Here is a 13,189-nt window from a genome sequence, read left to right as displayed (position 1 = left end):
AGTGTGGAGCTCACCGTGAAAATAGCTATTAACACCGATCGGTCGGTTTCGCGCTGCAAACAATAATGTGTGTGTATATAGGTATAGGACGTACGTATACCCAGGTATTGGTATTGTACATAATATATTATTATACGGACACAGATATTTTTATCGCGGGTACGACACGGGTAAAATACGGTCACATACTATTACCATCGTCGTTGGGGAAGAGTAGATATATTATTATTATTGTTATTATCGTTTATAACGACGACAGTGGTGGCGGCGGCGGTGGCGTAGAGCGTGTGGTGTTTGTCTTCTCGTCGCGGCGCTAACAATCGAGGCACAATAAACCGTTGGACCGGCAAAACGACGGCGGCAATGGCCATCTTCGTGTTTGTGGAGGGATACCGTCGTTGATGGGGAGGGGGAAAAGCGATTTTCCGACGTCGGCGGGCTGCGCCGAAGACGTCGGCCAGTCCGGTGTCGGAACGATCTTGCTGTGCATCACCGCCGCCCGACGATTCGTTCTCGTCCGTTTCCCGCGCACAAATACGCCACCGCCAATACCGCCAGCATGTCGTCCGAAACGCCTCGGCGACACCAACGGCCGTAACCCACCGCTCGCAACAATGACCGCTGCGATGTCGCCGCTCGTGCTGGTACTGGCGCTGCTGCTGACCGTCGCCGACCGGGTTCAGCCGACGCTCGACGGTGGATCCGCGGCCGTCCGACCCGAGGCGGACGCCACGGCCACGGGCGTCTGGTCCAAATTTGGGCTGGTCGTCCAGAAGCACGTGGCCGGCCAGTCGACGCCGCACACCACCGAGACGTCGGGCATAATCATGAGGGCCCCTGACCCCCCGTCCCCCGGTGTCGGCCCGCCCTTGGCGTCGACGGCCATTGCGCCCACAGCCCTGGGCAAGTCGTGGACGCAGATATCCGTCACACACCCACCATCTCGGCTGCCGTCGTCACACCCGCCGGTAAAGTCTACGGCCGCGACCACTGCCAAGTCCGTGGTGGCCACCAGCACTCAAGAGGTCCGCCGAGACATACCGTACAGGTATCAGCCGACGATGAGCACCACCAAGCCGGTGATCACAATCACCTTCCCACCACCCCGCCTGTCCACCGCCCGACCGACCGTCGGTACGGAGGAGGTGACCTCCAAACGGGTCAGACAGTACGAGGACGACGATGACGACGACGACGATGACGATGACGACGACGAAGACGAATACGACGTGGACGACGACGAAGATCACGAGGACAAGGGTGAGGAGGAAGAGATCGAAGAGATCGTCGAGGTCCAACACATAGACTCTTCCGACGGTGAGTATAAAACGCGTCTGCAGATAGGTTTAATTGTACACGTAGTTGGGTCGGGCTGCAGGTGGGTCTGAAGTGAGAATGGATCCATCCGAATAGTCGTCTACACTTACTTTCTTGAAACCCGAGGACCCATAGACATTTGATATGTCTGACGACGGTGTTATCGTCGTATATTTACCAAAATATAGACATAAAGTTATTATATTTTATGCACAAAAAACGATTCAGAGTCTACGACGTTACGGATGACTTGATCGGGGGGCGTTCATCCGACAAATTGCATCTGATGCGAAAAAACGTTGGACGGTATTTACTTTCAATAACTCGGCTTGAAATCCATTGAAGTCGTCATTATTGCAATTGTCGCTAAAAGAAAACAATATTATACCCATTAAATGTGTACGCTGATCGTTAACTGCACGATATCGAGTTGTGGTTTCGACCTTGGACACGGTGCTGATTCGATAAGCCCGTGTGTTTACTATAATATTATGGTTCATTTGGTGGTGGCTTATTATATTGGTTTAACATATTTATATGATTATTTTATATGGAGACAAAACGCGTATCGATGCAATAGTGTATTTCCGGAATACCTGTTATTACCCGCGGTTGATTGCCTAGTCCGGTCTGAAAATCGTTAAACGTTGACCACTATCGAACGTGCAGACGTATTGATACTGCGGTTATAATGTCGAGGGTGCTCCATCCCTTAAGAACTACAAATTACCATGCGATGGTCAGCAACAACGTCAGAGTGTGGGATCAAAAATGTATGCGAGAGAGTTTAAAAAAAAAAAAAACAATCATTTAAAACTACATTATAATATGCGTCACTCCTGATGGGGCCATATAGTATTTTTTTTAATAATACAGTTTGACTTTTCGTTTGACACGTTACCTGTGGACTAGGTTGTGCTTGTGACGGAACATGGTATAAGGATATGATAAATTATAGACTGCTGCATACGTCGGTCGACATTTCAGCGGCGGCAATGTTATAATATTATTGCGATACGTACACAGTGATGTGCTCATCTGTAACATTATAGCCCAATAAACGGATGATAAATCGACTTGTAAGTCTACTTTCTAAAATCATCTTCCATAATGCGCGGCGCAAAGCGAATTCAAACGTTTTTATTTAGAGTAGGTATACCCTATATAATACACGATGTAGGTATACGACTATATTAAAGTGTTTTACTAGATTTCTGAGAGACGTCGTTACAATGACGCTGCATGTTGGCGGCTAGTGAATATTAGAAAAATAAATAAAATGCCATCGTAAGCGACGAATAATTACGGCCATCATTCGTGCTGCAGGTGGTAGAATAATACCGCGATGGGCATAGATCGCTTGAAGAACATTAACACCACGTTTATAATACGACTTTATGCATTTATACATTTCTAGCTACCTACATATAATATAATGTATATGTGTGTATACAATATAGGCCAGGTGTTTTATTTTCGGTCTGTTTATGAATCAAAATTGTATTAGCGATCACATCGGACGTCGACGATATGAAAATAAGTACACAATATACATACGTGAGTGTGGATCGTAATTGTTGGGTATATAATTAGTATTCTTCGTCCTAGTCATCTCCTAAACATCAGGGTGGATGGCGGCCAGAGATACACGTGGGTATACGTGGTTTTATACTGCCGCCGTTCTCCGCAAAATTATTTAAAACCCAGCACAGTTTTCATATTTTGGCAGCCATCATTGCATCGGGATGCTATTACTATTATTGGAAATTGTGTGCCTTTTTTTTTATTACTGTTGTGGTTTTGCGCAGGTTACGGGGAAGAGAAGCCGGCGATCGTTAAAAAGAAACGCAGGCGGAAAAAGAAGGGCAAAAAGCACAAGCCGTTCAAGGTGAAGGACTTCAAGAAATTGAAGAAGTTCATGTTGCCGCTACTGTTGGCGTACAAACTCAAGTTCTTCACGCTTGTGCCACTTATGTTGGGTGGACTGGTGCTGATCGTGGCCACCACTGGTTTTGCTGGGTTCTTTTTCGCGTTGTTTGCGGTCGGCCTGGGTCTCAAGGGACACCACTGATGGTTCTCCGATCAAATGGTATTTATAATATTATTATGCGAGCTATATACGCACTAAATATTTTGTAATTATTATTCTACAATTTGTATATATACACGAGGTATACGTTAACAGAATTCGTCATCCATTTATTGAACACAAAAAAAAATTAGAATTAATGATGATTTATTCAGTAAGCCATAATATGGTCTTGTACAAGTATATAAAACATTAGAAAACTATTACTTTTAATAAACCCATTAGTTCTACTTACCACTAGATGACATTATTTCGTAGGCATTTGTGTTATTAAATAATTACGAATTCCGAATCATATATTTTGCATAATTAAATATAAATACATCATGAAAAATAAATAGGTGAATAAATAATTTATTCAAACAAATAAAATAATAAAGCAATGTTAATATGGTACATTTGATATGTTAAAGAATGCATGTCATTATAGATTCATACTGAAAAAAAATCATTTCTTTGAATAAATATAAATAATTTCCACACTTCTAAAATATTATTCTCATATATCTAAATAAATAACCGAAAATGAATGCGAAAATTATTGTGTAAAATATGTGTTATTATTATACTAATTTGATAGATATTTTTAGGGGACATTGTTAAAATAAATACCATATCAATTATGAAAATGACTTTCCAAACTTAATTTTGTATATATTGTACCATAATTGAAATGAACAAATAAAGAATTAACAAATTGGCGCCAACATATTTTATACAATTGTGTACTTCCAAAAGCTAATATTATATATTTATATTACATTGATTATTCTAAAATAAACAATTGAAATAATAATATAATAATACAAATTAATAATTTAGTTATGAAATAAATCTTATAATATTTTGTGTGTATGTGTTCAAAAAATTAAATTAACACAAACCAACGGTTAAACTTTAATGATACAACAAATTTAAAACAGAAGTTCAAAATTGAGTTATGAAATAGTTTCGATTGGTCAACCGCACACATTAAAAGCTACCTATATTATTCAGTAAAAAAATATAATATACTGTAAATAGCAAAAATAAATAAAGAAGTGCTTATTTATATATTTAATTTTGATCATAATAATCAGGAAATAAGTTCTAGTATTAATCTTGTATTAGTGAATAGCTAATGAAATTGATTCAATCGAATTAATATGTAATAGATTTGTCAATAATTTTATACCAATGACACTAGAGTTAAAATTTGTTTTATTTTAATATTAATTTATTACTAAATTATTGGTCGACTAAAAATAATGGTTTTCTAATGTTTCAATACTATCAGTGTACTTAAAACATATTTCAATGATGATACATATTATTATGTACCTACAGTTTCTAGATTTACATGATATTAGTTGGTCTCTAAAGGAATACATTTTTTTTTTTTTGGAATTTAGGTCTGGGTAATTTAATTTGAAAGGATAATTGCATGTGTAACTCAAACACGTGCTACAAAATAAAACATTCAACACTAAATTTCGCGCATTAATGCCTCGCGAAATCACATATTATTATATTTACATGCATTTAATTCTTAATATGGGTTTGCTGCTTGCAGCACCGTGTCAAATTTTGTTACAATCCGATTCTTTCAATGCGTACCATTTTATTATTTATTCAAGTACTTCATACTCAAATTTTACTATGGCATCACCGACATTATAAAACATGTGTACTTTTTAAACTATTATGCATCATGTATCATATTATTATAAGTTAATGAAATAAGCAGCTAGGTATTTTTAGAATAATGTATCGCAGTAAATATACCTATTTAATGTGTATGTTAAGTTAGTGGAAACAAATCAAATAAAGTCATATTCAAAATTAACATATAATATGTTGCAATAAGGTACCTAATTTTGATTTGTCTAACACCTATGATTCATATTTAAGGAATAGTTTTTCAACCATGAATAAGATTATGAGCTTAACATATTTAAATAAATAATAATATGTTTTATGGCTGTTGCGTGTATAGAAGGGAATAAGACAATTGGGGCAATTTTCAATTAATATGGACTCTGGTAACTATCTCGTAGAAAAAAATTGTTCGTGTAGTTTTTTTACATCAGAATATTTTATGATTCTATTTTTTCTTATTTTAAATGCTATTATGTGAGGAAAATGAAAGAGTCATTGCAGCCAATATAGAAATGAGTTTTTTTTCGTTTTTGGAAAAGTGTATATTTTAACTTACTATACCCTCGCATCGACGCACCGTCCCTGCTAGTTGGTAGCTAATGATAATATTAAGTATAAATTAATTATGTGAACTCATAATTTAATCTCGTATCAATTATTTCCTAATATTGTATTAAGATCTCATAATATACATTAATTACTATTAAATAATAGCATAGAGCATAATATATTGTACTATATATTTTATACTCAATGATAATAGTCATTAAACCTAATAGTCATTAAGTTAATGTTTATAACTGCATGAAGGTTTTATGGGTGATCGATATTTTCTTTTATTTAATTTTTTTTATGTTTTTTATGATCATAAAACATGTTTGTACTTACACATTATTTCTCTGATCATCTGGAGGACCTGCTCAATATTGAAAAACGACAGTAAAAAAATTAGAATCATAGAATCGTTTCAGCTTATAAATATTTGATTCTCTTGGTTTAGTTCTGGTCTATTTAACACCTCGTCGGTTGTATTTGCACGACCTGGATTTACATTATATTTTGTATGCTATTCATACGCCAACACTATTATTTTGCAAAACTCTATAATATCTAATATTAGCATGATAAGTATACACATTTCATTGTACTCGTATATATGAGAATTATTATAATATTATAATAATATTTATTATACACCTCTACTCCGGCAAAACTATTACGTTTATTTTATATTGTAAGGTTTTCTCTTTAATGAAACAACACGTCATGTGCTCACGTTTCTACATATGCATAGTAGGTATGCGTATACAAATCAAAAATCTGATTAACTGAATTAAATATGCATTCACGCAGACATTTTTAGACCATTAAAATAAAAAAAACCATCCATCAAATTTAAAAACATATTTCCTTCACTCTATTTACATTGTATCCATTTTAACACGATATGTTAACAATTATGTTATAATTCCAAATGTTATATGGCAGTCAATTATATCAGTATAGAAACGTATTTTCAAATAAAAGGATATTTTAAAAATGGTAATACCTACGATAAAAACGCTTTTTTTATAAATCCTATCGAACGGGAATTTTGACAAGTACAAAATGTACATTGATGGCTCTAATTACAATATTCTATAATAGGCAATATATGTTATAGTACGAACTACAACAGTATAGTTCATAATATATTATTATACTATTATAGAACACGAACAATTGTAAATTGTATTGTTTAAATGCTTGTGTACAGATTGTATTTGTTTTTTTTTAATTATTCAAGATATAATATAAACATTAAATGAATACACCTTCAACCTTGAGAAAAGGTAAAGGTACCTATAAAGCTTGTAAATTTTTTTAAATGTTGAAACCTGTATAGAGGATAAAATGATGTATGGTTTTAGTAAATTAATTATTCATTATAGTGATATTATCAGAAAAAAAAAGATCATTACTAGATTAGATTTTGAAACCTATAGTAATTTTATAACTATTAGCTGTTATGACACTATAACAAATTTGACAATAATTTAATAATTATTATTATTATATTTTATAATATTTGATGGAAGCTCGTAAATAACTCACAGTTACGCAGTACTACTTAGTAGTAGCTTAATTGCCCAGAAATTAAAATAATAATGATAAAAACCTGATGAGATATTTATGTTCGAGCTCAATCGAATTTAAGATCGAATTTCATTCATATAATTTTGTTCAACACTGCTTATTAAGCACTAAATGTTTTAAAATTTGAATTGATTGCTAAATGTTAATTGTAGTTATAAAATACCTTTTATTTCAAGACTGAAGTGCTTAATTATCCATAAATCATTAAAACATAATGCAAAAATATACCCTAATTATCGTTAGTATAATTTCTCAGTTTACACTATTATTACGGCTTCAATATTGAGATCACTATAATATGTATGTAATGTGACTTACTAAAAAAATATTTGTTTAATATTTCATATGCAATTATTATTTAGGTGGGTACGTTAATTATTTTTATTCTAATCGTTACGAAAATAAAAGTAGTTTATGCGAAACAATTAGCTCCAAATAAAATATTGTCAATTATTATAATATTCACCTATTATATATAATTGTATTTTCTCAGAAACTCGTCAGTATATTGTTTGTTTGATATTTATATTTTTATTGTTATCGTTACCTATGTATTTAAATGCGAATATTATTAAACTGGCGTGAAAACGCCGATGTGCTATTTACAAATTACAATCGTGCCAAAAACGATTTCACTATCACTGGCATGCTTAATTTGGTTTTTAAGAAATATTGGGCTAAATAATAATAATTATTATTAACAAATACGTCGAAGTGTTTATCATCATAATACTGTCCACCGTGCGAACATAATATGGTTAATATAGACGTTATGGCAATTATCGTCTTTGTAATGTGTCCTGTTTTTTATTTGTATCATTTCTCTGGACATAAAATGCATTATTTGAAATGTTTAATATTTGTATATGAAATGAGATGAAGTGTGCTGTATTTTCATAAAGGTTGAAAACCACTGGTCAAACTCCCGAAAACATAAGTAGCTCACAGGTCATTCCCAACATGACTTTGAGTCAAAAACGATTATCTTTCATCTTTCCTAGGATTTTTACCAGAAAACAAGAAACAAATTTACATGATAAGTATTCCTTCATTTCGTATTTGGGTTTTTGTATTTTTGTTCATCTCTCGAACATCATATAATACGGCATAATAATACTACATAATTCCACCAATTTCATCTCACAGTGTACTAAAAATTTGCTAGAGATTTGGGGTGAGTCAATCATCCTAACTTTAACAAACTCTGAAGTGAATCACAAGTCTGCTAAAGTCATCAACAATAAAATGTTATTTTTTCACGATTTCACTACTTCATTATTTTCGTTAATGAGTATGAATGATAAACGATACGATGAGGTCAGAGATGGAAATCTTCATAATTTAAATTGTCACTTTTAAAGTTTTAAATGATTTAACTACTTTTTAAAGGATCGTTGCTATTTTGTTTTATTATTTAATAATTATAATTTAGGTATGTTATATAACGAAGACGATTGTAATATTGTATTGCAGTCGAAATATTATATTAATAAATGGAAACCTAAATTCGTCGAAATAAAGCTAGGTATTATAAATAATTATTAATAATTGCTATAGTGGCCTGTTGTGCTTCAGTTTCTTATGAGCTCTGAATTTACTTTCCACCGGTACGGCTAATGTTGCTAACTCCCAGATGGGTGACCATCCAGAATTATCAGCAATAAACCCTTGTCACATATACACAGACAAGTGTTCGAACTAATCGTTCCAACCCCTATAAACAGCAAATGGCCAAAGTTGCAGTTCTTGAACTCAATAAAAATTTAAAAAAAATACATTTGTTAAATTCTTCCAAGTAAATTATGGTGTCAAACTTTTTACAATATTTAATTTTTAGTTGTTAAAATATATTCATAGAACAAACAATAACAATAGTAGTTGTGTGCGTGGGTTTGAAGAACAGCGGAAGTTTGTTATAGGAAGAAGATGAAAATCAGGCCGCCGCCGCCGCCGCCGCCGTCGATAATATTGTTCACAGCCTATAATAATGTAGGCTACGCGTTGTGAATTTTATTTGTCACGGAATAAATTAATTAGCCCGAATACCCTACCCACGGCATCTATCCGACCATCGACGTATATTATATTATTCGTCCGACACGATTCGATTCGGACATCGTGCGATAACCACTCGGCACTCTATTACAGGGGGATGGAAGGGGTCCGTCATGAAGACTCGTGGGTATAATAACACTGGAGTAGGCTATAGTTATGTTGTTATTATTATCTTATTTTTATCGTTGTTATTTGCTATACTCGCGAGGCCGCGTGCGTCGTTAATCGATTATGATAATATGATAATGTGTATACATCCAAACAGACGTGTTAAGAAATTACACTCAGGCACAGTGTAGCTGATATAGGTACGCTTATAACCGCAACCGCCGCCGTAGTAAAATTATAATATACTCTCAATATAGGTAGATAATACAATACTATCAAGTCATTATGACGAGTTTTATGATGTGAGCTAATTATTTCGAGTTTTTATATTATTATTTATTTTTCGTCTCTGATTATTCATATTATATTTACTGTTCACGCGTTTACGTACCGTTACGTACGAATTTCATCGTGTGTGTATAATATTATATTACTATACGGTCAATGCTAATAATATGAGTTATAATTTGAGTGTAGTAGGTACCTATATTATAATATAACATTATACTATTATACATTGTACTATGTGAGACATCGTTGTATATAATATCATTATTATTACATACTTATATATGGAATCGGGTTGACGGGACTGGCGAGTGGGTTCCCATGTCCGCGAGAATTCCGACGATTCAGATGCTCTATGACTGCGGCCGAGTTGATAACGGTCGTCGGTGGTTTGTCGTTTTGTTAAAAAGTGTGACGCAAAAACATATTACAAGGATAATTTATTGTATTCATGGAAAACGACGAAATAAAAAAAACATTCCATGCACACACGCGTCTCGTAGGTATTGTCTTCTCAACTGTACGACGTTTTTCTTATGGTTACAATATAGGACGAAGTAATACAATTATAGTGTTGATATAATATTATGTCATATGCCTGCTATGATGATGATGATTGATGAATGAATACTTTTTCAGGTTTGCTGTGTACAACCACGCGTCACATGGAAGAAGTGCAGGGCGCAGGGTGATGGCATTCATGTCTCTCGTCAGCGGACACACAAAAGACGCGAAGAAAGGTCAACTCAAACAAAAATATACGAAAAACGACAAATAACGATGAGAAACAAATCATCGTTATAATGTATTGATATTAAATAATAGAAAATTTATTATTATTATTAATGTCGTTATCAACCTTGATTTAACATATTTAAGGCATATCTTAAAGCTCTACTAAAAAAAAAGAGGTATATCTTAAATCGTGTTATCAACTCGTTGACATACTATAATTTAATATTAATTATCCTTGTATTGCTCAAGTCCGATTATACCTTAATCAATGATCTGTATTCGCTGTGCAGTATACGGATTTAATTTTGTTTTTTTCCTCTATCGTAATGTTCTTTTCGTATTTCGTATTAATCAGGCTTCGTTCGTATTTTACATACAAACCACACGTCGATTGACGTGCACATTATTTTTAACGAGATATTATTGTTATAATTAATTATTATATTATTTATTTATTTATTATTATTATCGTTAATGTGTAAATATACAGTTATAATATTAGTATTATATAAAATATTTAACCGTGAAACAACGCATATTGTACAAACGTTATAACATTATTATCAGAACATATTATTATTTATTATTGACGGTATCAAGTTCAATTTTTTTCATTATTGTCGAAATTAATTTATCTTTTATTTATTTTTATAAGAATTGGGTGAAACGAAAAAATTATGACACATTTCGAATTAACTCGTCTTCGTGGTTTGACGCACGTCAATATAGGTAATACCGCGGACTGAATCCAATTGCCATGATATCGTAATAATTATTATATTTTGTGCCCGTTTCGGGTAAATAATGATAATATTATATAGGTAACATATTTTATATGTTTAGTAATTAAATAATGTTAATAATATTGTATCAATCATGTACATCATCTGATTTTACTGTCCGCTGCATTATTTGACGTGAATTAATACGAACATTGTCATAATTTTATCAATCATAATGTTATGTTATGTTATAATATAATTATATAATTATGTATTAATCTATTTTTTACCTTTAAAGAAATATACATAACTTGTTCTAAAATATACTAATCTATAAATACTAAATCTGCGTAACGAAGGTTAGGTTTTTGAAAACACTAAAATACTTAGATTCATATATAAAATTGCTTTATTCCAAAAATTAAATTATAGATATCAAGGTATAGGTGAATTTATAATTATAAATATATATTATAAAATAAATACTTAAGGAATAGGTTAAACATAGGTAGATAAGAAAATTATTAAACACAGTAGGAAAACTGACTAAGAACTTTTAAAACTATCCATGTGAACCTAAAATAACGAATATACGCATGTTTCACAAAAATAATTTCGCTCAAATTATGTAAATTATATTCTATCCTAGATTTCGTTTATAGTTTTTCATTTTAGATTTTAAGATATTGTGAAATGTAGCTATTAGTTAATCATCGTTATAATATATCACTTATCACAGTATATTTCATAAATTCTTAATAGGTAAATAGTATTTGAATAAATAACAATAGGTACTATATAAAAGCATCCACATGCTTTTACACAATGCAATGTGTATTGAATACCCTGATAGTTCTATAATTTTTAACATTTTTATAACAAAAATAATACAATAAAAACATTTGTTAACTCATCATTTTATGAATAAACTTTTATTTTGTGTATATTTATCTAAAAATCATAATATCAAAGTGCGTAGTTATATTGATTTAAAATAAAATACAAAATATATTTTTGACCTATTTACCTAAAATGTTTAAGTACTTAAACACTAAATAATTAAGAACGATATAATATCAATATGATAATATGTAGAGTAACTATACAAATAATAGTTTGAATTGTATTCAATAATTTTAGTTATGCTCGTATTGTTTGATTCTCACAGCGACTGGAGAGAAAAACAATAATGATAGTATGACTTGCATTTTGAAATTCGTTATTAAATGTAGGCATGATTTTTTTTCAATCAAATGTTTCTTGTTTGATAGTTTCGCAATATATAAAATCGGACCATAAAATAGTTATAAGTAGTTATAGGCCATATAAGTAACATATAAGTATGAAATATTTGTGAATGTCCTCAATTTATATAATACATTATGCATCTAAATGTATATTCAATTTTGAATGTCATTGATAATATTTTTTTTTAATTTAATGAAATGTCGACAGAAATTATTTAGGCTTTATCTCAACTTTTATTTGGAAATAGGGGAAAAAACAAGAAAAACTTAATGATCATAACAATGGATAAACAAATAATGAAAATAATAATAATATCAACAGAAATAAACAGATCACATGTGAAACACACAGTTACATTTTTAAACCATTATGAAGTATACAACTAAGGTTGGATTTGATTATGATGATAATAGGTAGGTATAGATATTTGAGGGAAAAACATAGGTGGTAATTGAGAAAAAATTGAGATCAAGAGAATAAAATGAGTTATTTAGATTTTAGATATATTCTAAGGTGTGAGAGAAAATTACAATAATAATTGGTCAGTATTTGTCCCACCACAATAAGGGAGGGTTCAGTGTTCACCATCATTGAGGCTTAATTAATTTGTAGGAGTGGTGCAGTAGCAGGTTATGTCTTCAAATGAAAGGACAACTAAATAAAACATAACCTCAACTTTTTCCAACACAGACTTGGCAATCTAAATACTCAATTGTTTGAAAAAAACAGTAACAAAATCAAAACCTGACTCTGTGTGGAGTGTGGACCCAACATTATGTGGCCAGTGCGTATCCAACTGGAGTATTTTTCTATGGCAGCACGGCTAACGATAACATTTTGTTTATTATGAACA

At 32.3% G+C, this 13,189-nt stretch overlaps 1 protein-coding gene across 1 annotated transcript; it reads left to right on the top strand.

Moving 5' to 3' along the window:
• Positions 1-460: 460 nt before the first annotated feature.
• LOC111039453 (uncharacterized protein C14orf37 homolog) lies at positions 461-11,951 on the top strand. Its single transcript, XM_022322983.1, has 3 exons — positions 461-1,317; positions 3,126-3,406; positions 10,271-11,951. The coding sequence occupies exons 1-2, from the start codon at positions 615-617 to the stop codon at positions 3,386-3,388; spliced, it is 966 nt and encodes a 321-aa protein (XP_022178675.1). The 5' UTR covers positions 461-614; the 3' UTR covers positions 3,389-3,406; positions 10,271-11,951.
• The last annotated feature ends 1,238 nt before the right edge of the window (positions 11,952-13,189 follow it).

This window comes from Myzus persicae, unplaced genomic scaffold (assembly GCF_001856785.1).
Source record: "Myzus persicae strain clone G006 unplaced genomic scaffold, MPER_G0061.0, whole genome shotgun sequence".
NCBI classification, from domain to species: domain Eukaryota; kingdom Metazoa; phylum Arthropoda; class Insecta; order Hemiptera; family Aphididae; genus Myzus; species Myzus persicae.
The sequence above is the reverse complement of the archived record's forward strand: the minus strand, read 5'-3'. Positions and strand labels throughout refer to the sequence as shown.

Excerpts from the sequence above, each read along its gene's own strand:
- LOC111039453 (XM_022322983.1), top strand. The coding sequence starts at position 615 with ATGACCGCTGCGATGTCGCCGCTCGTGCTGGTACTGGCGCTGCTGCTG. Across the intron at positions 1,318-3,125 it reads ACACATAGACTCTTCCGACG|GTTACGGGGAAGAGAAGCCG; the intron begins GTGAGTATAAAA and ends GGTTTTGCGCAG.